This window comes from Hippopotamus amphibius, chromosome 6 (assembly GCF_030028045.1).
Source record: "Hippopotamus amphibius kiboko isolate mHipAmp2 chromosome 6, mHipAmp2.hap2, whole genome shotgun sequence".
NCBI lineage: Eukaryota > Metazoa > Chordata > Mammalia > Artiodactyla > Hippopotamidae > Hippopotamus > Hippopotamus amphibius.
The window spans coordinates 170,493,076-170,520,327 of NC_080191.1; the positions used below are offsets into that span (position 1 = coordinate 170,493,076).

The window sequence follows — 27,252 nt, forward strand, 5'->3', positions numbered from 1 at the left end:
TGGTTTATAAGCACGTCTACATTCATTATATCTCATTTGACCCCACGAAAATCCTATGGACAGTCATTAGTGATTTCCACTTTACACATGAGAACAGGGCCAGAGAGGCCAAATAGCCAGGTCACAGGCTAGCAGGGCTAGAAACTGACTTCCTCAGCTGTGAGTCTGCTGCCCCTCCACCCTCCCCCACTGTGGGTGTGTCCATCCACATCGCACACCAGTCTCTTTAGAGTATGCATAGCCCCAGCCGTGCTCTCAGCGAGCTCACGTTCCAGGAAACAAGATATATAAACATAGACTTCTCTTGTGTTGACTTAAATTTAGTTTCAAGACATTTGATTTCAGGCTAGAAAGTATGTGGGATCAGAAACCAGGGAGGTTTCTCAGTTTTTCTCAGTGACTTGGTATCATCAAAACCCTTATCTCCTTTTTATTTTCCCACAGTAGAGCAACAGGTTTCCTACAAAAGATGGGTTTATAGGTGAGAAGAATTTATTAGGTCAGGTTGGAGGCCCTTGAACTTGAGGAATCAGCAAGCATATTGTCAGTTCGCTACAGTGGTGTGTAGAATGTTGAAGGTGAATTGTTCACTGAGGCAGGAAAGAACAAAAGTAGCCAAGGAACTTCAAAAGCAGTATTTGGGGAGGCCTGAACCTAAGAGGTATCTGTTATAACTATTGAGGATTAAGACAGAACTTTTATAGTTCTCTAGCTTTTCTGCATCAGCATTTAGCAGCCAGTGGTGTTGAAGGTGAGGAGCAAGAGTACTCTCAGCAACACAGCCTGGCAGCGCCAGGCAGCCTGCGTGAGGGGAACTTCCAGGCTCCCTTTGCTCCTCGTCAGCGGCGTGGCCGCAGTCACGGGGCTTGCTTGCTCACCGTTCTTATTTTCACATTGCTGCCGGCGGGTCCCTGACAGGCGTTTATGGGCAGCTGAGACGTTAGCTGAGAGTCCCTGACACAGTCCTGATGCGCGTACGTCACGCTACAGTGGCTTCTGGGAGCTGGGTATGGTGGTGTTGGCAGTTATATTAGCAAAGGGCATATGGCCTATTCAGGAAGGAATAAATAAATGAGGTTTAGAAAAATTATTGATCCCAGTGCGAGAGGTATTGACAGTAGTAAAGTGATAGATCTGAGACCTAGAGGTCTTTTATGGCCTTGGGTTTTGCATTTCTCAGGAGAAGAGATGTATCTATTCTAGTAAAAGGGCTCTTGATTGCTATTTTTATACTCCCACTCATCTCATGGACTGAGAGAGAAACCAGTTAACAAAGAAGTGACCTCTTTCTCATATTTTTAGAAACCCTATTTAACCAATCCTTGTAGACCCAGGAGGATGGGGAGGTTTCCTTTCTTCTTTCCTTGACTCCACCCACTAACTAGCACACCAGAAAATCCTCTAGGCCTGTTTACCACAGCATGGTGACGGGCATACAGTGTGAGGGTAGCACTTCCAGTAGACCAGGAGGAATCGCTAAAAAAGAAACTGGCTAGCTTCATGTTCATGATGCATGAACAGTTAGGTTGGGTGGCTTGTGAATGAATTGTGGAATCTATGAACAAAGCAGGAGAGAGAAAGCAAAAAGTTCGTTTGAGGTCTGGCCTCTCCTTGTGGTCCTTTTTCTGGACCTGAGCGTGTTTACTGGTTCTTTCTAAGTGGCAGTTATACTAGCTTTTAAGTAATGTCTCCTTATTTTCAGATTGATTTTGTGGCCCATGATGACATCCCTTATTCTTCTGCTGGGAGTGACGACGTTTATAAGCACATCAAGGAAGCAGGTGAGCATGCTGATGTGCGCCCTCATGTTATGGAGTCTTAGGGGCAGTGGCAGAGATTCAGCCACATCGCTGCTTTACCATGCGAAATTCAGCATCCACTTTCAGGTCACACTTTGGATAAGAGGTTAAGGTAAGCATAGCATCATATCCATCAATTCTCAGTGTGAACGTCTGCTTTTGATCTCTCTTTTAATTTCAGGAAACCCTTCTCCAGCCCTGTATTTTTCTTAATATTAGGGCCTTTTGTTATGCCTAACCTTTGATTCAGTCTTCCTTCTGTATGTCACTATCTCCTGACTTTGCTTAGTAATAGCAGACTCTGACTTTTGCGGAAAGGAATGTGGCTCCCAGTTTCCATGTAGTCCTGCTGCCAGAGCTAATCAGAATGTCACCATGTTTGTGTGTGTTCTTGGGCTAGGCATGTTTGCTCCAACACAGAGGACAGAGGGTATCTCCACATCGGACATCATCACCCGAATTGTCCGCGACTATGATGTGTACGCCAGGCGGAACCTACAGAGGGGCTACACGGCAAAGGAGCTCAACGTCAGCTTTATCAATGTGAGTTTCAGCTTCATCCCAGAGTCCCGTGGCCCTATAGGGCATGCTGCCTCTCACTTCATCGAAGTTAAGCTTGCTTTTCACTCTGCTGTTATTGTCGCCTCCAAAAGCTCAAGGGATTCCTCTTTGCACATAACACTATGCCAGGCTCTTTACAAAGAGCATATGGATGTATCTATTCTATAAACAAAGGCATTTTCTGCCTTTATGGTCTAATATCAACACGTTGATATAAGGACATACAGCCGATTAAATATAAGAATGTGTAACATACAAAGTACAGTATTCATATTAAATATATTTAAAACAGTGGTTCTTACTTTTTTTTTTTGTTTTGATTGGATGGTCTTTGCAAATCTGATGAAAGCTACAGATGGGTCCTCTCCCTGTGTGGATAGCAATACAACATTTTGCATGCAGTTTCTCAAGGCACATGGACCTAACTTTTAAAATTTGATTTATGAAAGCAAGTTTATCTTAGCTTAATATTGCCCTTTAGAAACAAACTGCTGTTCGTTTTGTATATAAATTATACCTCAGTAAAGCTGATTTAAAAAGAAGAAGAAAGCTGCTAACTGTATCTTCTGCATAAAGTAGTTTACCATACTCCCTCACTCGCTCCCAGCTCTGTGAATTATGAATAGGTGGAATGGTTTCATCTAAATATGATCTGTCTGTGCAGGGAAACCCTAGCTATTGTTAACAGCCTAGCTGTTTCTATACCGCAGGATCTATTTTCAGGTGTTTAAAAATCCTAAACATACCCTCCTTCCCCTTTATGATCTGGGAATGAGAATACTTTTCATTTGGCTACAGACTCCTCCCCTCGCTTCTCTTTGGGAGGGTTCATACCATTTTCCCTTAGCTTTAGGGAAACCTGTAGGACCAAAGAGTATCATCCTTATTTTGCAAATGAGCAAACAGACCTCCAAATATTAAAAAATAAAAAAACAACTCCTCTGTAATCATAGAATAAGCCAGTGATGGAGGAAGAAAAATTCAGTACAATAAATGAATTACTTAAGTAAAAGGTCCACTATTTCCTTTTTCAAGCTGTTACAGTTGGCTTATTGTTGGCAGTAGTGTGCAGTGATCTTGTTGCTCTCCCTGAGCATCTCCATCTAGAATGGGGTTTGGGTTTTGTTGGGCATGTTTATCTTCCAAGTTTATGTTTTGTCTTTAAAAAAATCTAACTTCATTTGGTGTATGCCTGTCTGTTACTGGGCTTGACCTATACATTTAGTTTAGTCCTGGGCTCTACAACCTTAGAATTACTACACTTTTGTATAAGATGACCATCCAGAGCATATCTTATTGGTTATTATGGTAGAGAAGTATGGGATAGATCAAAGTGAAATTCTCAAGGCTGAAAGGAGTGTCGATAGAGTGCCAAACCAAGTCTTTCCCTTCCCCTTCGTATGGAAGGTCAGAGTGAGTATTAGTTCTCAAACAGTTATTTCTTTATCCAGGAGAAGAAATACCACTTGCAGGAGCGAGTTGACAAAGTAAAGAAGAAAGTGAAAGATGTGGAGGAAAAGTCAAAAGAATTTGTTCAGAAGGTAGAAGAAAAAAGCATTGACCTCATTCAGAAATGGGAGGAGAAATCTCGAGAATTCATTGGAAGTTTCCTGGAAATGTTTGGTCCAGAAGGAGCACTGGTATGTTCTTTCCTGCTGGACAATTTAGGGAAATTTGGGAAAATCTGGGGAATTCTCATGCTGTGAAAGGAATTACAGAATCCTTGAGCAGAAAGGGAGATTGACATTAAGAAGTTCTCCAATCTATTCCCCTTATTGGGCAGAACTATATGTCAACTATTGCCAGAAAGTTTTTAAAAATCTCTACAGAAAGAGGTTATACATTCTCCTAAATAATTTTGCCAGCTCTCTTATCGACCTCCAAATATGGTAACAAGTGAGTAGCCTTGCCCAGCTTGCTCCTACATTATAGTTTTAGACAGAAGGAAAGGAAAGCGCAAAGAACAGTAAAAAGACAAACAGCTGCTGCAGGATTGCTGGGTAAGGTGGGAATTCTCTCCTTGAGGAGTAGCAAGGTCTTTTCGAGCCAAATAAAGGGTGCATGTGTAGCTATTGGCAGATGAGCCCTAGGATGTCAGGAATGATCTGACTGTGAGAGTGTTTGGATGCCAGAATAGATTATTTAGGGAGAATGTGGAGTTTTCCTTTCAGAGAACTCCCAAACTAGGATAGGTGCCCTTTTATCTGAGTTAATTCCTTTGTTTTTGCCTAGAGCCTAGACGACGGACCAAGTAGCCTTTTAAGAATCCCTTTGACATAGAAGTCAAGGATTGGGTGACAGTGGATAGCAGGTGGGAACCCTCAGTACATAGTGCAGCACTGACCGCTTTGGGGGAGGAGATTGCTTAGAATTGTAGCTGTGTTCCTCCTCTGGCTTACTGGATCACGTTTGACACTGGGAGAGGGCACTCGTGGTAATTTGCAGTCTCAGATCCTGCCGTGGTGCTTGGGTAGGATCCATAGGTTCCTTCTAACGCTTCCTTTTGGTCTCCCCAGAAACATATGCTGAAAGAGGGGAAAGGCCGGATGCTGCAGGCCATCAGTCCGAGGCAGAGTCCCAGCAGCAGCCCCACTCGTGAACGCTCCCCTTCTCCCTCTTTCCGGTGGCCCTTCTCTGCCAAGACGTCCCCGCCTTCCTCCCCAGGAAACCTCTCCAGACACAAGTCTGCAGCCTATGATATCAGTGAGGATGAAGAAGACTAGTTTTTCCTCTCTCCTTTCCTCTCCCCTCCCTCTGTCCCACCACCTTGAGAAGCTCTCTGTTGAATTCCAAATTGTGATCCCGACACGAAACCTAAGGACAGCTACAAAGGAAAGACAATCGGGGCAAGAGGACTTAGGACGGGGGGCCAGACAGCCTATCCTCCGAGAGACGTCACCCACCCCCACGAAGAAGGAGGCTAACATCTTAGAAGCCTGTTCTGCACCCATATACCCTGCCCATGGACTTTGCTTTACTGTTTATGTTCATGTGATCTTGACAGGGAAATGGTCATTTTTATTAATTTTTTAAAAATTAGTCTTTCAAATGGAGTAAGTAGAACTAATTTTTTGCCCCCGAGGAGTGGGCAGAAGGAAGTGGTGTGATACCCAGAGGCCTTTTCTTCCTGATACACTATAGTGTTTGCCTTCTGTTCTGAGGCACACTGTTTTGCCAAGTCCTTCAGGCAGTGAGCCATGCTGATGGGTGACTTGGAGGGGAAATATCCTAATTGTGCTTTCCTTTAACAGAAGCTAAACGCTGAGTAACAGTCACAAATCCCCCACGTGTGCTGCTGGCACGTGCGTCCCTGTGGCTATGGAGAGAAGGCGATCCGAGTCTAACTGTTCTTACTCCCTGAGCAGTTATCTCGTTGGACCCAGTGGGGTCCATGAAGGCACTGATGGGGATGGAACCAGACCCCATGGCGTCAGCTGAGGTTTTCCTGCTGTGTTCATCTTCTCAGAAAACTCTGTTGCCCAGTTATTTGGGAGCTCTTGTCAGTCTCTTTCCTGTGATCTACCTTTAAAGGGAGGAACACTGTAGGTTTCCTCTGATTGAGGAGGGGAGTGGGACAATACTCAACCCTATACAAAGGCAGTTTAGATTAGTTTTCCGCCTGGGAGTAAGTCCCTGGCCCTGCGACTCCTGTCCTCATTACCTAGCTTTTTACAGAGGATGCTTTGTAAATGTCTACAGTGTGAACGTGATGTGTTAATCCACGTTGCTCATAACCTTACTGAATGTTCAGAGAGATTTGCACAGAACATAGGCGCAAAAGCAGAGGAAACACACGCCTTTTTAAAGCCTTATCTTGACCTCTTTCCCTCTTAAGAGTGTCCTTGACTGGAACCAGTGCTCCATGAGGTGTTTCTTTCCCCCTGGGAGTTGGAGCGGGCAGGGACTCCCATCCACTGCCCTTCCAGCAAGGCGCTGAGCAAGGGCTCACATTACAAGAGTGTGGTAGGTTGCCTTCCTCTCCCTCTGCCTTGTTGCACCTCCCTTGTTATGTTGCCCAGGGGATTCACTGCTAAAACTTCATGTCAGAGAATGCTGAAGCTTAACCCTTGCTGTTAAGCACGCGCTCCTTTGAAGCCTCTCGTGTCCTACAGTACGCGACCTAGCAGATGGTCATCCGTCATAATCCTGTAACTGTGTTCAGGGGAAAATGGTTTATGTCCAGGCCCCATCCCGTCACTCATACATACCCCTTGTGGGGGTGGAGTTGTAGTGTTTTCAGCTGAGAAAACCATATCTTGTCTTTCCTTGCCCCTCTGCTAGGGCCCCTCCCCAAACACTTTCTTGTAACACCTGCTCTTCTGCCAGAGGGTGGGTGGCTGGAATCACTGCCTGCCCGCACAGCAGGACTACCTAGGTTCTTAAAACTCAGCTCCTCCAGAGCGGCAGAGCGCAGCAGAGTAGAGGGACAAAGAGGGGGAGCCTCTTGTCCTGATGGCCTTTGAAAATTCCACTTCTAACTCTTCTCACGAAGTGCTATTTTTACTATCGAATCTGGTTTACACAAGCTTTGGCTTGGAATCCTTTTTCTAGAACAGTTGAAGTTAATGTTTTCCTACATTACCCAGCTTCATATGATCACATATTTTAACTTTTCTGCTTCAGTCTTCCCTCTTTGGGAATTTTGCCCATTTCTGTCAATAGAAAAGCAGTGAACTCACCACTGAAGCCCACCTGTGTGTTCTCTCAAAGTACACATGTTATCCAAGTGTATTTGGAAAGGGAGGTGCCCAGAATGTAATTTTCCTCCCTGCAGTCACTCCTCACGTGTGCTGTCTGGGTCCCACATGTTTGGTCCTCCTCCTCTGCTCTGTAAATGGGCTGCTTCTGGCATGTCCTGCCCTTGGAATGTGACCTCTAGGCTGACAAGCTCCATGAGCCTGCCAGCACCAGCATGTGCACATGTTCTTGGAAAACTCCCATCCCTTCTGGTGAGCCTCTGTGGCATCCGTCTCCTAACACTTGTATAATCCTCAAATAATTGTGACCGAAAGCAAAAAATCTCACGGCGTGGCATGCTGGATGCGCTGGGATGAATGTGACCCTACATGCCAGACCAGACTGGGTGGGTGGAGGAAGCTGTTGGGACAGTGCATTGTTTAATCATTTGTGCCTAATTAAGTGAGGTTAGAGGTTTGCACTCCACAACTGTGCATGTATCTGTAAATCTTTAAATATTATTGTTAATATTAACTTATGACATTAATTTTAATGTTAATTAGCCATTTCCCTGAATGCCACACACACAGCTGTTAGCCTGAATAGGCCAAGTGTGGCAGGAATGGGAGAGCCTTAAACGCTGCTTGGCCTCAGAGCCTCTCTCTGTAAGAGAGAAGGAGTGTGGAGACAGAAGCCCTGTGGCCGGTGCTGAGGAGCTGCCGTTGCATCAGTGACCGTGAGATGAGCTGGGCAGAAAGTTTGTTCTTTTCGTACACTAGACTCAGTAGCACTAAGGGATAGAGGTTGAAATTTTAGAGGAATAGAAATGGATCATTTGTACTGCTGCAGCTGCTTCTGATAGCTAGAGCCAAAGACCATTATTTTGCTGAGGCTTGGGTAAGAAGGTTGGGGATGTGAGGAGGTTGAAAATCCTGAATGAGAGAAAAAGATTGAGGGAGGTCAAGAGAGCTTTTGACCAGTCCGGTCACTAGTGACTTGCTAGGCAGCACCTGAGTTGCGTTTTCCTTGTTTGTGACCACACAGCTGTCCAGGCAGTCTTAGAATATTCCCTCCACAGTGGTTCTTCACCGTGCTTCTTATTCTCTTTCTTGACCTGTGGGTAGCTTTTGTTTTTCTGGAGCTCATTGCCTTTCTAATCCTGTTTTCAGACCCTATATCTAAAATCTTTCCAAATCAAGTATATTTTGCTGCTTTTGTTTAATTTCCTAAAAGCCATAGCTTTTACATTTTCTGTTAGCACAAACTATCACCAGAAGTGGAACCAATACCAGTAGGAAAGCGCTCCCTTAACAATGTTTTTAACTAATGGTATTTTTTTTAACCTTACCAATATAAGTATTTTTAAAATTATATTTTTCAAGGTCATTCAATGATTGTTCTTGTTTTCTCTCACAGAGTAGATTGTCATGGGATAAAGAGTAGTCCCTAGCTATTATTTTTCCAAATAAGTAGAATATGTTCTTGGGATAATACTATTAAATGTTAATTTTCTTTAAAAGAAAGAAGGAAGATACTCTGTCTGCCAAAGTTTAATGTTAGTACTCAGATTGGGGTAGAAAACAAAAATCCTTGGTTTAACATTAGGATGACTCCAGTTGTGTTGTTTTTAGCTTTCAGGCGGGCTTTCCCACCCTTAGGGAGGCACTGCCTGCTTTGAACACAGAGACCTGATTGGTTGAGTTGTTTTGTATTGAGGATCCTGAACAGAAGGAGTGTTGGAAAGAAACACTGGCCTGGGCCTGAATGTTGGCCCCATCACTAGTGCCAGTGTCCACAGGGGCGTTTTCCTCCATTGCTGTTGAGTATATTGTTTTCCTGTCTGAGTGTTATTCAATTGTTCAGTTATTTTGGCTTTTGTCATTAGCCAAATAAAGGCAAAGTGATTTTTACCTAATGTTCCATTTTCTGTGTTTTTCACTTGGTATACATGTGTGTGATATGTTTTATTGTATTTGGGGCTGTTACCCGTGCCATCAGTTCCTTTGCTTTTGCATCCTAATTGTCTCAGAATCGCTCCCTGACCATGTTATTGGCATTCCTTTTGCAGCTTGGTACAAAAGACTCAAAAAGCCGTTGTCCCACAGAGGGAGGCTGAACCAGATCCCCCAGGTCTAATGTCATCAGTGCCCACCTGACACATCTGTAAGGGAAAGAACACCTTTCATCTGTTCTTCAGAAGCCTGGTTTCTTTGAGACTTTGGGCTCATACTGTTTTGCCTGGCTGAGTTTTATTCCTTTTATTACACCAGTAAAACTATCAAATACTCTTCCCCTTTTCGTTTGCTTTGGGAAAGCTCAGAGTAGCCTTTTAATATACAGGCTTATGGGTTAATAGTGGCACCCACAGAGGCAACGCGCCCAGTTGTAGGACATCAGACTCCATCCTGTTTGTTTATTATAGAACTTAAGATATCTTCCTCAGGCAAGATCCAAAACAATTTCATACTGTTGCATACTTCACATTCATCTCTAGTCAAGGGTACGTCATTTGCCAGCTTGTGCTGACCATGGAATCCATCCCCATTTGGTCAAGATTGAGGAACAGTAAAGAAATCTTGTGCCTATCTAATGAGTACAGTGTCCCTCTCATCGTCCACCTCAGGCTTGGAGGTTCAAATCCAGGTCTGGAGAAGAGAAAGGTTCATATCCAACCTTGTCGTCTTTCCTTCGGTAGTATATTCGCGTCAGCACCGTTATCAGAAAACTCTCCGGGATGAGGAGGTGGCAGTTCATCACTGCAGCGTGGGTGAAACGTAATGTAGGTTATGCTGACTTACAGAGGTGGCATCCCCCCAGCAGCCCTGGCACTTCCCCCAATTTATCCTCAAACCAGTACCTAGACATATTGTCACAAGTAACACAGCAGGTTAATAGTAGAGCCAGAACCAGAACTTGGCTCTCTATCTCCTGCAATTTGAGGCCAGCGTTAAACATTTCTTTTGCATGTTTTATCAGCATGACCTTCTGCTTGCTAACCACACCCATTCTTCTTTCAGGAGCTGGGGGTTGAACCCGTGGCTTCCTGGGTTGGCCATCAGGGCTGGCCCCAAGCTGTGGGATTGCAGCTCTCCTCTGTGTGATCAGAGAGGCTATAGTCTCCTTGCAGCCTCTGCTAGATTTCTTGGAGGTTCCTTTCTCAGGACTCTTGAGAAGAACATTCTGAGTATTCCAAGGTTGGCTGGCCCAACTTCTATTCTAAGGTCCTCGCCTCCCTGACCTCCCCTCCTCGCCCATCCCGGAATAGAATAGGAGCTCCTATGTGCTCACCTTGAGACCTGATTTTAGAAGAGTAGGGAGGCGAACAAGCAATCTGCCCGCCGTTGGCCAAGACTGAGAAGATGGAAGGCTGCAGGGCAGTCAGAATAAGGAGCATCTGCAGAGCAGAACAGAGACGTGAGGGTGGGGGCTCCGTCCCTGGCGCTGAGGCTGGCTGGCCCCCTGCTGGGCTTGAACTGTGTCGTAGTACTTGCCCTCTCTGAGTGCACTTTTCTGAAGCGCAGCCTCTTCAGGGCAGACTTGGCTTCTCTAGGCTTCCCCATAGTAATCGTAGGCGGGCTCGGCAGTCCCAGGGCGTTTACTCTGTGGCCTGACCCTGTGTGTTTCTGGGGTCCAGATCCTTTGTGTGCCCCTTCAGTCCCTTACTCCATTTTAGGCTCTTCTGTCCTCTGTCCTCCTGTAGACCCTCCAGTTCTACCTACTGTGTGCCTGTAAGCAGCACCTGCTTAGATCAAATGAGGATTTATGTGAAATCACTCTGTAAACTGTAAAGAAGTTATTGTGCCTTGGGAGTAGGAGAAGGGCCCAGCAAGGAGACAGGAAGAGTGGAGAGACAAGAGAAGCACTGTTGGCCTAGAAGTCCTTGCATTTGGTGGAAAGCCCAGGTTATCTCTGGGCTTAGTGAATGCAAAGTGGACAAAGTGGACAAACGTGCCTTTGAGAGAATTCTCAGAAAGATGTGAAGATGAAGAGGCAGGGTGATGAGAAGAGATGTGGGTTTGGGAATGGATAGGTCTAGGGTTAATTCCAGTCCCATCCCTTATGTACCTTTGAGCAAGTCCCATAACATCTCAGTTTTCTCATTTGCAAAATAGAAATAATAATGACTCTGAAGATGATAGTGAGTTTAAATGTGATGAATGTATGAAAAGTGCCTGGTAGGTGGTATAGGTAGTTCATAGTTGTGGCCGTGATAATGCTGATGTTTCTGGCGGTGATGAATTGCAGGGTTTTTTTGAAGTCATGGGTAGTAAAGAAAAGAAAAGAACAAAGGTATAAGGATGTAAGGTTTGGTAACACACGTGTTACGGGTTGCATGGTGTCCCCCCAAAAGATACACTGAAGTCCTAACCCCCACACCTCAGAATGTGACCCTGTTTGGAAAGAGCATCATTGTTTTGGTAACTAATTAGATGTAATTGGTTAAGATGAGGTCGCACTGGAGTAGGGTGGGTCCTTATTCCAATATGACGGATGTCCTCATAAGAAAAGAGACGAGACACAGACCCATGAGGGGAGAATGCCATGGGATGTGCCAAGGATGCCAAGGATTGCTGTAAACCATAGGAAGCCAGGAATAGTCAAGGAAGGGTCCTCCCCGACAGTTTTCAGAGGGAACGTGGGCCCCTGACAGCTTCATTTTGGACATCTAGCCTCCAGAATGGTGAGACAGTAAATTTCTGTTGTTTTAAGCCACCCAGTTTCTGATATTTTGCTACAGCAACCCTAGGAAACTATTACAGCAGAAACTGGGAAAGGGCAAGGGTTCCTTTCCAAATCTCAGAGGAAACCCAGGGCTCAACGAAGGTTCCCAGACCCACCTGTAGCCCTTCTTGGTCCCGGCTCCTGCCCCCTATTATTTGTGGCTGGTTGTCAACCGTCTTTTCCCTCCCAGGCTGTAGTTACCTGGAACAGAGCAAATTTGGCTCCTATGTTCTGCTCGCCCAGGTGCAGCCTGGCTTGACGGAAGAGAATGCCAAGGGCCCACAGAGCTGACAGGGTGGACACGCCGAGGAAAGTGTTGATCCACAGAGCGGTGCTCTCCTCGGAAATCTGGTGGCAGGCCAGACAGCAGTCAGTGAGGGAGCAAGCCCCTCTTCTCTCCCACGGTGGGAAACGTGAGAAGCCCCAAAGCCTTGGCTTCTTCCCATCTCTTCTCTCCTCATCAGAGTCCCCGAGCCTCTGCTTTTCCACAGCCACCCTGTCCCTGGGGCTGCCCCATCCCCGGGACCCTTAATCAGGGGGTACTGGCTCCAGCTAGTCCTTCTCGAGCTCAAAGGTATTCATGAATCTTGGCCTCTGCCGCCCCTTACTCCTGACTTACGTCTGCTGGGTTATAGATGCCGTCAGGGACAAGAAACAGGCCCGCCAGGCTCAGTGTTATCTTGAAGAAGGCATACTGGAAGGGGCCAAACATCAGCAGCTGAAGCTTTTTCCTGAAGTGGGAAGAGGGTTAGGAACATGGACCCACACACCACCCACCCCAAGAAGAGCTTCCAGCTCCCTCACTGGCTCCTGGGCCGAGACTTGGCCACCACCATAGACACCAGCATGGCCACGGATGGGGACTTGGGAAGAAGCCGGAATGCTGAGAGCACTGGGAGCCCTTCTTATTGCCTCGCACTCACCCTCAGACCAGATGCTGCCTTTTGAGCAAGCGCTATCCGAGTGTTGACCCCAACCTCATCCACCGAAATGGATGGGCGGGGAAAGTAAGCAGCCCGACGTCCAGGTTGCTCTGTGTGGTGACGTCTCTAGGGGACAGTGAGCTTAAGGGATGGGGACTTCAGAGTCCTCCTTCCTCTGCTCCCCCTGCCCCTGCGTGGGGGCTCTGTGCGTGGGCCCCCTTTGGGGGATGCCTGCCCTCTCGTCCCTGGCTGTGTTCCGCACGCGCCCCGCTCCAGGAGGCTTGCGGCGGGGCCGCGGGAGCCCGCAGGGGCTCCGGGGCGAGCGCGGGAAGGGGCCGCCGCACCTGGTGAGGGTGAGCCGCGGGCAGCAGGGGCAGCAGCAGCAGCAGGGGCCTGTGTGGATCCTGATCGGGGTGTCCTGCAGCGTCCTCAGCACCGCCTGCTTCCCGCCGAAGCCCTGCACGATGACCTGCATCAGCAGGTAAAAGCACACCGCGTAAAACCTGGAGTCGGGGGAGAGCGGGGCCTGAGGGCGCACGGAGAGGAAGGCGACAGCAGCCGACCCGACACCCCTTGCTGCCCAAGGACGACAGACCGCAGAGGGGCCGGGAGCAGTGGGGCTTCCGGAGGGGGTCAGGCGGGGGTAGGCGTTTTGAGCGTGGGACCCAAGGGGACGCGCGCGAGAGGACAGGGTGGGAAGAGGGCCATCTCAGGCTGTGGGGCGGAAACGGTGCCTGAGGATGAACTAGAAGTTGGAGAGACAAGTTGGAAAGGGCTCGGTTTGTGACCCGTGGTTTGCAGGGATTTATGAAGGATAGGGGATGAAAGAAGACACGGACTCTGGAGTCCTGAGGTGGCGGGGAGCAGAGGGGGATCCCAGGATACCCATTTCAGCCGGGGGCAGGCCAGGACACTCACGCGGTTATGGCCATTTCCACGAGCGTGAGGGCGCGAGGGATCCAGAGACCGAAGCAGCAGAACACAGGCACTATCTGCGTGGAGAAGAGCAAGGAGCTGGTCGGGGCGAGGAAGGAGACCTTGTGCTCAGCGTTTGTGGCAAGGGCTCAAGGAAGCAAAGCCTAAACATTTGAGGCACCATTACGTAAAAGTGACCCGCTGGAAAAATAACTAGTTAAATCCACCCACTGAAAAAAAATTTTTTTTAATTCAGCTGTCAGTTCATTCCTCGTCTAGGGTTTGGGACAGCAGGTCACCTTCAGTCAGGGGCTCTTCTGAAGACTATCCCAACCTCTATTGCTGGGGTAGCAGGAGGTCCATTTGTCTTTAAGATGTGATTAGAGCATCTCTGACGTCTTGAGATGGCCCAAGCAGATGTCATCTGGCAGGAGAGGACCTCAAGGGCTTTGTTCTTCACCCCAAAGAGACACAGCTTACCACAGGGAAAGGGAAGTCCCATCTTATGGCCTGGGAGCGTGCCGCAGCCCTAGCTAACGGCTGTGGGGGGAGTTAGGAGGACCTACAACGTAGGGGCAGCGTGAGCACGACCCCGTGGGAAAAACTCTCCCTTCTCGCCTCTGAGGAACAGGACGTGGGTCTGTACCGGCAGGGGGCTCGCAACACTGTAGCAGGGGAGTGGGAGCAGAGCTGCTGGGGGCCTGAGAGCCTTCTCCAGCTGCTTCTGTGGCTCTCGGATTTCAAACACTCCATCCCACTGCCTGCGGACCTTCCAAGCATGGGGCCTGACTGCCGCTATCAGACTAAAAGCCCCACCCTAAGGGGGTAGAGGAAGGCAGCTCGAACTGTTGGGTTTAAAGGAATCTCGAGGGCTTCCTAGGTGGCGCAGTGGTTAAGAATCCGCCTGCCAATGCAGAGGTCACGGGTTCGATCCCAGCTCCAGGAAGATCCCACATGCCGCGGAGCAACTGAGCCCGTGTGCCAAAAAAAAAGTAAAATATTAAAAAAATAAATAAAAGGAATCTCGAGGTGGACCCCATCTCCTCTCCATCCCTCCCAAAAGGCAGCACCGCCCTCACCGTGGGTGCAGAGCTGCTCCAGAGCAAAGTCTTCCTCTTGATGGGGCAGCGGGTATTCTTGTAAATGTAGACGGCGTCCTCCAGGAAGATGGCGATGGAGCCCAGGGCAAGCAAGGTCATGATGGCCGTCAGGGAAATTTCCACAGGCCCCAGTGCTGGAGTGGGAGGAGAGGGCAGACTCCCCTGAGCTGAAGACCAGGACTGAGGAGCAGAAGACGTGGGCTTCCTCACGCGGATCTAAATTGCTTTCCCGTGTCTAGCGTTACTGGTCTAGGTGCCCCTTCATGCGGAAGATGGGCTTTTTCTTAGACCTAGAGTAGCCAACATGTGACTAAGAAATAGTCATTCTTCTGCATGCATGAGAGAATAAACCAGATAATTCTAGGTGTGGTAAGGCTTACCTGAACCAGGATATAGACACAGAACAAACTGGTACATAATTAGCTGAAATTCTAAATTAGGAGGTCAACAGGGCCTATTCACTTTTCTATTTCAGTGTCAGGTGTTTTGCTAGCAGACAGGGACCAATTAACATTATAATGAAAGCAGAATATAACTCTTGATATACTTTAGAGCTGTTTAAATTTGATTTCAAAAATTATGTCACAAAACTGGGACACGGGAAGGGACCTTAACAAAAGAAATGGAAACAAGTAAAGACTCCAAGGACATTTGACCCATGTTGGCCTCACACTTGTCTTACATTAAATGTGGTCCAGTAGCTCTCTTTAGTGTTGATTGAAATCATTTGAGGAGTTGTTAAGATGTAGCTGTCCCGGCCCTACCCTCATAGATGCTGTTCCAGCAGACCTGGAATGGACCCAGTAATCTATGTTTTAAACAAGCTCACCTGATAACGGTGAGAGGCTAACAGACATTTTACCAAACACCAGTGACGCTCCTCCGGCCTCACCACCGTTAACAGGAAGACACTAATATGGTCACAGCATTTGTCTTGGAACATGTTTTAATCAATGCAACAGTTAGTTTTAAACAAAGCTTTCTGTGTCCTCCGTGACTAAGCTCAGACCCTCATTTCTCTAAGTCTCTTACCTAGTTGGCAGGCTCTTTCCTTTCAGCCTCTTAACTGGCTAGATGACAGAGGAAGCGGGGGAAGACGCTCAGAGTGCAGGCCACTGTCCTGTTGCATTGGGAGTAAAGTATGAGGAAAGTATAGGCTGGTCTGCGCTATGTTTTGGTGACTGAGGGCGGCTCAGGCAGAGATATTACTGCTGACACCAGAACAGGGAGGAAGGAGTCCAGAGCCTAGTAAGACCTGAGCTGTCGTCCGGGTCCGTCAGACCTGGCGGCAGCACGAGCAGCAACCAGGACAAACGTGAATGTGTCAAAAAAATATGTTGATCTTGGTTGTTCTTATTTCAGGGCAGATGTTTTTCTCTCTGTTTCTATTTGCTTTATCCAAGAGGCCCTTTACCTCTGAGCACAGTGAGGTCTGTGATCAACCCAGAGGACCTGCCACGGGGAAGGTGGCCCTTGGAGTCCAGCTCCCAAGTTGCACTTCTGAAGTCCATGGTAAGGTTTTCCTTCTATGACAGGCCTCAAACGACAGGACTGTGCTATTTTTCTTCGCTCCTCCCCGCCCCTGCCTCCGCCTCCCTGCACTTAATTAGGATCCAGCCCTCTGGGTGACCAAATGCTGGCTTGGCATGGCTGTGGCTGCTTAGCTCTTTGCCTCTTTCTCAATTACCTCTACAGACATGGCTCCAGCAGGCCCTGCAAGTGTTAAACGTTAAGGAAACAAAACAAACAAAAAACAAAAAAACACCTTGTTGCAGTCCTTTATGAAAAAGAGACTTTACCCTCCTTCCTTGAAACTTAAAAAATATAAACATCACGGAGGCGGATTTTTTGGACACACTTTTACCCTTATACAATAAAAATGTGGATTTAAAACAGTTATGATTGTTTTATCATGAGATTCACATATTGCCTTCCATATATCAAAATAATTCTAGATAGATTAAAGAGATAAAACTTTAAAATCAAACCGGGGAAACTGAGAGAAGGAAAAAAAAAGAGAGAATTGTATTTTCATCAAAATTTTGGAGCGGGAAGACCTACCTAAGCTTAGGTGTAATCCAAGAAATCACAAAGAACAACGGTCAAATTTGATATAAAGAGTTTAAATTTCTGAATGTTAAAAAAATATAGGCAGCAAACAGACTGGGGGAAAGCATTTTTGATAAATGTGTATGTAAGTTTAAGATTTTTATTAATAAAGAAAATAAAAACAGAAGACTCTTGCAAACAGGAAAATGATGCTAACATAGTGCAGGATGTGGGAAAATAGTCAACCTGCCTAGTAGTCAGAGAAGAGCAATATAAAAATAATATATTATTTTTTTGTTTTATCTAAAGCTAATGTTTATAATATTATTGATTAATAGCCCTAAATTTAAAAAAACTTGAATGTCCAACAATACTGAAATTATTACATAAACTACTCAACAGAATATTATGCAGGCATGAAAAATTTGTGCATACCATAAAAAATCTTTGCAAAGACTAGGTAATAATATTTTTAAAAAACTTATTAAACTCAGTTTTAAAAAAAACAGAAAAACTTATTAACAGATCCACACATTTATGGTCATCTGATTTATGACAAAGGCTCCGCTACAATTTGGGGGAAAGGATTTTTTTTTCAAGAAAGTGCTGGGTTAATTGCATATTATTTAGTATGCAAAGTGATAAAAAGAACACTGACCCCCTCCCTCACATCATACAAAAATGCCTAAATGTGAAAGTTAAAACAGTAAAGTTTTTAGAACAGAGAAGTATATCTTAATGACTTTGAGCTAGGCAAAGGTCTTTTTAAAATCAGACACAAAAGCACTAAATAATCATAAAGAAAAAAATGATAAATGGGACTTCCTTAAAATTAAGAATTTCCATTTGTCAAAGGAAATTGTTAAAAGAACAAAGAGGCACGCCTGAGGCTGAGAGAAGATATTTGCAATACAAATACCCAACGAAAGACTCATACACACAGTATATAAGGGATTCCTATCAGTGAAAAAAAGAACAGGGTATTTAAAAATGAAAAAAGACCTAAATAGTAGCTTTTCAAAAGAAGATATCCAAATGTTCAAGAAGCATAACAAGGTGCTAAATATTAACAGTCATTGTGGAAATACAAATGTGAGATGCCATTACACACCCACCTCTGTGAGGACAAGCAACAACCAGAGCTCTCGCACATTGCTGTTGGGAGTTGGTAGTATCTATTAAAGCTTAACATGTACCTGCCCTATGACACAGACATTCCGCTCCTGGAAATATAGTTAATAGACACGAGTGCCTTTCATCACCAAAAGAATGTTCAGAGCGGCATTGTTCATAATTGCCCAAATGGGAAACAGCCCACATGTTCTTCAACAAAAATACAGATAAATTCATTGTGATATATTCCCACAATCAAATATCACACAGCAGCAAACAAGAAGAAGCTCCTGATACACGCAACCAAACAGATTAATCTTAAAAACATAATGATGAGTGAAGGAAGCCAGACAGAAGAGTACATACTCTTTGATTTTGTTTGTATGAATTGAAGGACAGGGAAAACTCATCTACAGAGGTGCAGAGGCTAGAATAATGGTCTTTGGACAAATATTAACTGGGGCGAGTACGAGAGACTCTACTGAAGGCTGGAAGTGTTCTATTTCTTGGTCTGGGTGGTGGCTTCACAGATGTACACGTAGGTAAAAGTCCATCAAATTATAAACTTAAAGTCATGCCCTTTACTGCATGTAATTATACCTGAAACAAACAAATCTTTATGTGAACAAAGCAGAATGCAAAATTAGCACAGGGAATTCCGTGGCAGTCCAGGGGTTAGGACCCAGTAGTTTAACTGCAGGGGGCGCGGTTTGATCCCTGGCCAGGGAACTAAGGTCCTGCATGCTGCACAGGCATGGCCAAAAAAATAAAAAATAAATAAAAATTTAAAAAAGGTAAATAGAACAGGGGGTTGTTGATTTTCAGTAGTAAGCCTTTTGCACTATTTAAATTTTTAACCATGTTCATGTGTTACTCTGATAAAATAAAAACATTAAAAAATCATTGCCTAGGGGACTTCCCTGGTGGCACAGTGGCTAAGAATCCACTTGCCATTGCAGGGGACATGGGTTCGATCCCTGCTCCAGGAAGATCCCACATGCCCCGTAGCAACTAAGCCTGTGCTCCACAGCTACTGAGCCTGTGCTCTAGAGCCCATGAGCCACAACTATTGAGCCCATGTGCCACAACTACTGAAGCCTGCATGCCTAGAGCCCATGCTCCACACAAGAGAAGCCACTGCAGTGAGAAGCCCGTGCACCGCAACAAAGAGTAGCCCCCACTCACCGCAACTAGAGTGCAGCAATGCAGACCCTATGCAGCCAATTAATTAATTAATTATTTAAAAAAAATACAGACAAAATATAAAGTGCAGATAGGCAGAAACCAAAATTAACTCAGTAGATTTCTAAAAACCAATGTCCGTTGTTGGGAAAGGGAGTACCACTGGAGGCCTCTCCTTGCAGGATTCCCCCGTGCCCTACTTGACTCTTGTCCTCATCAGCTCACTGAGAGCTGAGCGTGGAAACAGCCCTTCCAGAAGCCATCAAGTCAGAGCCTTTCCAAGTCTTCACTGTCCTTGACTGTTCCCCCTCCTTGAAAATCCCCCTCCTCTTGACTCCCAGAACCACAGTTCTCCCTGTTCCTCTCCTGGCCTCTGACCCTAGGTCTCCTCTATTGATTCCTCATTCTCTCCCACACCCTGTGTTCTCCAGACTCAGTCACTGCATCTCGCCTCTTCTGTTTACTGAGGTTTAGGATTTCCCAACCACTCCTCGGCCTCCCAAAAAACACCTGAGCCGTTGCCACCTCCAGGACTTTATCGTACTCGGCTCCTGTCTGTTCAGTGTTTCTCCCTGAGCTCCTGTGGCTGGTTCCTTCTCATCACTGAGCTCTCTGCTCAAATGCTCCTCCTCAAGCAGCCTCCCTTGCGTGTCCAGTGTGGTGTTACTCCTCCTCCCCCAAGCTGCCCCCACAGTGAGGTTATTCACACGTTTATTTACTTGTTTATTGTCTGTCCGCATCGGAGTGATGGCAGGGACTGTGAAGGCAGGGGCTTTGTCAGCTTTGCTTTCAGTTCTATCTCCGACCGCATGGAACAGTAACTGTGACTATGTGTTGAATGAAAGAAATGACTCCATGAGAATCCTTACTGTCATCTCCACTTTATAGGCTTTTTCAGAAAACTAGGCTTAGAGAGTTGAGCACCTCACCATGATCATGCAGCTTGGGGCTGACGGAGCTGGGATTTAAACCCAGGGGTTCCTGACCCTAGGCCCATTCTCTTCACCATCACACAGGCTGCCTCTTGGTGTGTGTTCACACAGCCATGGGAAGAAATGTGCGGTGACGTAAGCAATCAAATGCAGCCCTCAAGGTTGATGAAGGTGGTGAAGGTGGTGGTGAGACACACTCCAGCGGTTCAACATGGAAGTGCTTTTCCGGTTTCTTGTATCTGCGGGCTTTGGCGCGCTATTCTTTCTCATACTTGCAGTATCTACAGGCTCTGGACCCACCTCCACAGTGCAAAAGCCAAGAGAGAGGACTTAGCATCCACAGCCCGACACCAGCACTCTACCTCAAACTCGTGTATCTCCTTAGAAGCTTGTCCTCTATCTACTTTTCTGACCTTGATAGGTATTATGGAACAAAAGCATCGGATGGCTCAAGGATTTTTGGAAACACTTTAGACAATGTTAAACATATGTCTTTCCTGCAGAATATACCACGTTTTAAATCTGATTTATATTGTTAATTTCCAAAAGGAGGTTACAGAGTATAGCTTTTACAAAACTTGGCATTCTACAGGCTCTGTTTTCATGGAGCACTCCTTGGGATTAGTATTCCAAGGAACACACTTTGGGAAATGCTTATCTAACTGCCCCTTTGCAAACAATGATACCTTTAGCAAGTAGCAAATTTCCCACTGTATCTGTAACAGTGAAGATTACTTTTTTAAATAATGGAAACAATATAAGAACATTAAAACTTTGAAAATAGAGTGTCACCATAATCCTAGCTAGTTCCTAACCAACACTTGTGTTCATTTTTGTGTATTTATTTCCATGGAGGTAAAGAGCTCAGGCTCTGAGTTCAAAGTAAAATTCCATTTACTCCTTGCTCTGTAATCTTGGGCAGGTTATCTATCTTCCAATTAAACCTCTTAGCATGGAATGTAGTATTTGCTCAGTAAAAAGTAGCTTTAAAAAAATATCCTGGTTAACGTGTATACTTATTGTATTACTGCAATCATACCGTAAAATTTTGCATTGTCTTTTTCACCTAACATTTCATCACAGCCTGTCAAAAATGATTTTTATAATTTATTTTTTAAAGTATAAAGATTTAAAAAATAAAGATAGTAATAGAACAAACAATATATCCATAATCCATTTTAAAGTGTTATGATATTGCCAATTTTGCTTCAAAAGTTACTCCTAGAAAAATAAAACATTACAGACGTACTTGAAGGCCCCTGTACTTGAAGACCTCCTGGATCCTTTCCCCTACCTCGCCTTCCAGGGCTAACTAGTATTCTGAAGTTGGTGTGTATCTTTTCCTGTATGTTTTAATTTTTCACAATATATGTACATCCTCAATATATTATATTGCTTTAAATTTAAAACATCTACATAAATGGCATTATCCTGTGAAATGCCCTTCCACTCAGCGTTGTTTCATGGTGGTTGTTACACCCATTGTGACAAACAGATACCACCATAAGCGTTTTTAGATGTGTGTCCTTGGCATGTGTAGGAAAGCGCCGGTATTCAAACACTTAGGATTGCTGGGTTGTAGGAGATGAGAACCCTCAGTGGTCGAGGTATCTAATTACTCTTCAAAGTGGTTATACCAATTCGTACTCCCACCAGCAGTCTGTGAGTCCACAGTCCACCTTAAACTCACCATCACTTGGGGTTATCAGACGTTTAATTTTCGTCTTTGAGAGAGTAGTAAAATGATATTTCATTGTTTAATTTGAGGTTCCCTACTTCCCAGCAAAACAGATAATCTTTTTTGTACATTTATTGGCCGTTTAGGTTTCCTTTTCTAGTATGAACTGTGTGATCCTCTATTTTATCCAATTTTTAAAATATTTATTTTATTTATTTGGTTGCACTGGGTCTTCGTTGCAGCTTGCCAGCTCCTTTGTTGTGGCACATGGGCTCCTTAGTTGCAGCTCTCAGCCTCCTTAGTTGTGGCATGTGAACTCTTAGTTGTGGCATGCATGTGGGATCTAGTTCCCTGACCAGGGGTCAAACCTGGGCCCCCTGCATTGGGAGTGCTGAGTCTTAACCACTGCACCACCAGGAAAGTCCCTATTTTATCCAATTTTTATTGGATAATTTTTCTTATACTGACTAATCATCCTTTGTTGGTGATAAGGCTTGAAAATATCTACTCCCAGTCTTTGGTTTGGCTTTTAACATTGTTTATAGTGTTTTTAGTTGTGCAGAAGTTTGTTTGCTTTATGTAGTCAATCTTCATGATCATTTGTGCTTTCTTGTGTTTTATTTTAGAAATTATTCTCCACTTCCAACCATAAGGATATCTTTCCATATTTTCTTCTCTAAAAATGTTTGCGTTTTACATTACATGTACTTAATCTATCTGGATTAAAGCTATATTGGAGCTATTTTCATTTTCATTTATTTACCATAGGGACTGGCAATTGTCTGGCATCTCTTCTCGAAGAGTCCATCCTGCCCTGCTGATGTGTATAGCATCCTTTCATATAGCAAGTCCCCAAGTGGCCATGGGTCTATTTCTAGGCCCTCTCTCCTATTTCATTTTTCTGCTTGTCAGGCCCCTTGTGAAACAAGAGGGAAGGGGACAGGGCATAACCTCTAAAAAATGACATAGCTCTTGTGGATATGACATAAATTAGTTAGAACGAACTAGGTCCAAGATGGCATAAGATTTGACTTTCAGTGGACCTTGAGCCTCATTATACGCAGATTGTAATATATTAGCATATGCTAAATGACACACCCATAGGTGCTATGACTGAGGCCAATCATAAAAGTTCAAAAAGTGGGCAGTGGCCCAATCCCTGGAAATCTCTCCCCCTTCTCCAAAATAGTTGGAATAATCCTCCCACTCATTAGCCTATAAAATTATCCAGCCCATAAAAATTAAGCACCCCATATTTCAGGGCCTCTTGCCTTTTGAGATGGCTCACACTCTGTCAATAAATCTACTTCTTACCTATCACTTTGCCTCTCACTGAATTTCTTCTGTGCTGAGGCATAAAGAACCTGGGCTTCAGTAAGTCCTGAGACCAGGTGTGAGATTTCAATTAAAAGACAGTGGGGGGGGGGGGGGGGGCTTCCTAGGTGGCGCAGTGGTTAAGAATCCACCTGACAATGCAGAGGTCACGGGTTCAATCCCAGCTCCAGGAAGATCCCACATGCCATGGAGCAACTAAGCCCATGTGCCCAAAAAAAAAAAAAAAAAAAAAGACAGTGGGGGACTTCCCTGCAGGTGTAGTGGTTGAGACTCCATGCTTCCACTGCAGGGGCACGGGTATGATCCCGCATGCCACTCAGTGCGGCCAAAGAAAAAGAAAAAGAAAAAAAGACAGTGAGTTCAAGTCCCAATCTGAGTTGTGTGGTTGCAGTTATTACATTATTGCTTTAATTACTCTGGTCTGGTTATGTATAACCCTTAATATCTGGCAGGGCACATACCTTCCTTACTCTTTTTCAAAATTGTCTTGGCTTTTCTTGGCCCTCACAAATAAATGTTTGGATCAGTTCCTTAAAAAAAAATCCTGTAGGGATTATAATTGCAATCATATCAGAGGCATTTCAAAAATAGATTATTGAAAGATTCAATAGTTCTTCCAGAATAGTTCATTCTTAAATGGCACTTAAGGAATAACAAAGTTTATACATGAAGGAGGACGGGGTTGCACCACATCCTCCAATGGGCACCTCTTCGTGACTCTCCGATTTCTGTCAGGGTCATCACCACTGTCCAGATTCTGAGTCATCATTAGAGTTACCTTTTCCTTCACCTACCTTGTCTAAATATTTACCAGATTGCCTGCTCTTTCTTTGGATTGCTTGTATTTCCCAATCTTCCCTTCCTTTCTCTGACACTGCTCCGGCTCAGGCTTTTGCCCTTCCTGCTGGGCTGGGGCAATAACCTCCCATTTATACCCGTGCTTCTCAAGGCTCTTCTTCCCCAAAGTCTATCTTGATCCCTGATTAATGATCCTGAAACGCTATGCAGCCCCTCCCAATCTCAGAGCCTTGTCCGCTCCTTCTGCCTGCAGGATAAAGTACAGCTCCTCTGCCTGACACTCACCAGGCCCCACCTTTCCTGCCCAGCCCTCGTTGCCCCCTGCTTCCCCACCAGTAACCTTGACTCCTGCCAGTTCCAGTTCCTCAGTGTCTGGAGAGCCTGCCTGCTCATTCTTCTCCACCCCAACCCCAGCAGTGCCCACCACCGCTCTCCACTCTCCAGCTGCCCCCCACCTCCAGCAGTTCCACCTGGGAACCAGGCAGCAACCCAGACTACCAGACCCAGCATGGTCTCCCTGCTTTGAACATCCTTGGTGCTTCTATTTGCACATTTTGTAGCAAAGTAATGTGAGATCCATTTTCATTGTGAGAGGAAGGGTTTCCCAATCTCAGCACTATTGACACGTTGGCCCAGATAATTCCTTGTTGTGGGTACTTTCCTTTGTTTCCAGGGCAACATCCCTGACCTCTACCCACTAGATGTTAGTAGCACCTTCTAGCTGTGGCAACTGAAACTGCCTCCAGATGTTGCCAAAACTCTCCTATGGGACAAAATTACCTCTGGTTGACAATACTAGTGTGTTGTCACTTGTACCACCAGCTGCACTCTCTGAACAAGAAGTCCCTGGAGGTGGATATAGCATCTGCTTACTGGCATGAACTGTAGAGCAGCTACAAGGCTTCTCTGGCAGTTGGTATTCACTCTGGTTCAAAGCATCTGAAACGAGGCTGAACACTGTCCTAGGACATGCCCATGTCTCCCTCCTAGTGCACACTGACCACATCCTGCTGTTTAGAAAGAGTCTACTCCTTGAGGTGACAACATCAGGAAGGAGGCTGGGAAAAGCATTTAAGGATGCCATCGAGATACAGACTTCTGTTCATTGATGTCTAAGAGGTAGTTATTCATGCAGTAGGAAAACAAAATAAAATGTGGATGTGAGCCACACTTGCTTTCAAGATGCTAGCGTCATTTGATTGTCATGGTTTAGGTGTCCGGGGAATAGACAGAGTCCCATCCTCTGCCTTTCACTTTCAAAAGCAATTCAGTAATCGGATCTGGTTGGCCAGCACGGTCAGAATCCTTTTACAGGTTCACCTAAGTTTTAAGAACATTACTGATAATAACCACCCCTCTAGAATTGTACAGACCCTTTCCCAAGGAGGCTGTTGTGCACGCCTCAAGGGGATTCTGTGGGGCTTTGGGCACAAACTTGAGTCCCTGGATGGCCCTGGGGTCTGGAAAATGCTCCAGACCAGTGTCCCCCGTTTGAATTGGCGAGGCCCAACCTGCAGGCGTGTCTCCAGCCACACCGTCATGCCTCTCTGTGGGCCTTTTGTCTCCTCCAAGAGCTGTTCTTCTCCAGGTTTTTGCCGGGATGGACAGGCACTGGGCCAGCCACCCTCCCAGGCCCTCCAGGCTGGCCAGCTCAGGACCCCCTCTCCTCAGCTCCTCTCGGCTGCTCTGACTTCCCCTGGGATGCTCATTTTTTTCCTCCTTTCACTTCCTTCTGTGGAGGGTCCCAGACTCACCTCTCAGAAGTTGGGCTGCAGTGGGAGGGTAAGAGAAGCAGGCAGAGGAAATGCTGTAATTGGTTTTCAGCACCTCCAGAAGATCTGCCGTGTACCTGGAGAGATACCAGGCTGTGTTCAGAACATGGGGACTTGGGGGGAGGAGGGTAGCAGAGGGGACACCAGCAACTTGCCATTCCCTCACACACTCCTGGGCTCAGGGAACTTGTTCATCTCCCCTCAAGGCCCTGATTCTCAGAGGGGATGGAGGGTTGGCCGGGGCCACTGTGTGAGGCAGGCTGCTGTCTGGGCCGTGGGCAGGTCTGGCTGCGGTGCCCGCCGTCCGTTTTCTCCGCTTCCCCTGGGGCAGCAGCCCAGGGCTTGGCTGGGGGTGAAGAGCAGGGTCCCAGAGCACGAGCGGACCCTGAGCACTAGGAGTGGGTCCCCATCGGGTCAGGGCTCTGGGCATGCCTCCCATTGCCCCCACCTCTGGCATCGTTTTTGCCCTGGTTGGGGGCCAAAGCCAAGGCTCTGGGGGGTCACGCCGTCGCCCGACCCCACAGTGTCCCTAAGGACCTTCTGGGGTGGCCAGAGCACTCTCAGTCCTGTCTCATCCTGTGTGCTGGGGGCCAAGGGGTCCTGAGGGGGAGGCAGGGACAGGCCAGCATGAGCGGAGCCCCCACTGCTTAGCAACTGGCTCCTGGCTCGGGGCCTGCCTCCCTCGCTCACCTGGGATCCAGCTTTATCTGAGGCCAGCCTGGCTCCATCGTCGTCTTTTTCTCTCCGGCTTCCCTTCCTGGAAGGCACTGAGGGCCAAGGAGGGATGGGCAGGTCGGGGCCCTGGGGGAAGCAGCTCCTGCCGGCTCTGCTGCCTGCAGGACTGGGCTGTGGGTCGGTGGAGTGGCTGGTCTTCCCCTCTGGCTCCTCCCTCCCTCCTCAGGCCTCCTGTGCCCACAGGTCCCTATCTCAGAGTTCACCCTGGAGGAATTTGACCCCCCAGCTGGCTCAGTTCCCTGGTCCCTGGCTCCTCCCTGTCCACGGGGTGGCCCCTCCCTCCTCCCGCCCACAAATGCATTTGGCCAACCCTTGCCCCCAGCCCGCCCTCACCCTACATCCCTCCTAAGGAGACTTCTAGGGCAGTGGTGGAGGCAAAATCCTCAGTCCTCCCCGCAATACCCCCTGGTAAGCAACCCTCTCTCCCTCAGAACCTGGATGGAACTCAGGCTCAGGCCTCTTGAGGATTGAAGTCAGGGCTGAGGCCTTGACGGTGGTGGTGCTATTGGCGTGGTGTGTGGAAGGGAGGCCTGGCTGGGAAATCCAGACAAAGCCAGCCCACAGCATCCTAATGACAGGCTCATCCGGCCAAGCAGCCCCTGAAGATGCAGCAGATGGGGGGTGGGGGAGGGTGTATTTAAGAGGCAGAGTTACTGAGTGAGATTTCTGGGCATTTTAGAAAACTGCCAAATTGTATGCTTATGAACTATTTATCAATTGGTGATTTCTCTTCTCTCTCCAAATAGATTTAAACCTATCTAAGGCCAAGCGTAGTAGTCCTAAGTTCCCAGTGCAGGGCCTTAGAATTAGTTGCATGACTGATAAAATCATAAAATCACAGCAACAGTAGCTAATGTCTATTGAGCGTTTATGTACCAGGTGCTATAGGAATTGCTGCATGTTCCTTATCTTCTCAAACCTTGCAATACTCTTATAAATTAGCAAATGCTATCTTTATTCC

At 46.4% G+C, this 27,252-nt stretch overlaps 2 protein-coding genes across 5 annotated transcripts in view; one reads left to right on the top strand and one right to left on the bottom strand.

Moving 5' to 3' along the window:
- The window catches only part of PCYT1A (phosphate cytidylyltransferase 1A, choline), a 62,168-nt gene extending 53,221 nt beyond the window's left edge, over positions 1-8,947 (top strand). For all 4 annotated transcript variants that reach the window (XM_057738071.1, XM_057738072.1, XM_057738073.1 and 1 more), the window contains 4 exons: positions 1,703-1,781; positions 2,200-2,342; positions 3,812-4,000; positions 4,877-8,947. In XM_057738071.1, coding sequence (XP_057594054.1) covers positions 1,703-1,781; positions 2,200-2,342; positions 3,812-4,000; positions 4,877-5,083 — 618 coding nt within the window. In that variant the 3' untranslated portion in view covers positions 5,084-8,947. The remainder of the gene's footprint in view (positions 1-1,702; positions 1,782-2,199; positions 2,343-3,811; positions 4,001-4,876) is intronic.
- Positions 8,948-9,423: 476 nt separating this feature from the next.
- On the bottom strand, positions 9,424-26,284 carry SLC51A (solute carrier family 51 subunit alpha). Its single transcript, XM_057738074.1, has 9 exons — positions 26,247-26,284; positions 25,539-25,633; positions 14,677-14,831; positions 13,601-13,674; positions 13,027-13,185; positions 12,379-12,490; positions 11,961-12,107; positions 10,326-10,431; positions 9,424-9,793 (listed from the first exon to the last, which is right to left on the bottom strand). Exons 1-9 carry the CDS (start codon positions 26,282-26,284, stop codon positions 9,657-9,659), a joined length of 1,023 nt encoding a protein of 340 aa, XP_057594057.1. The 3' UTR covers positions 9,424-9,656.
- Positions 26,285-27,252: the final 968 nt, after the last annotated feature.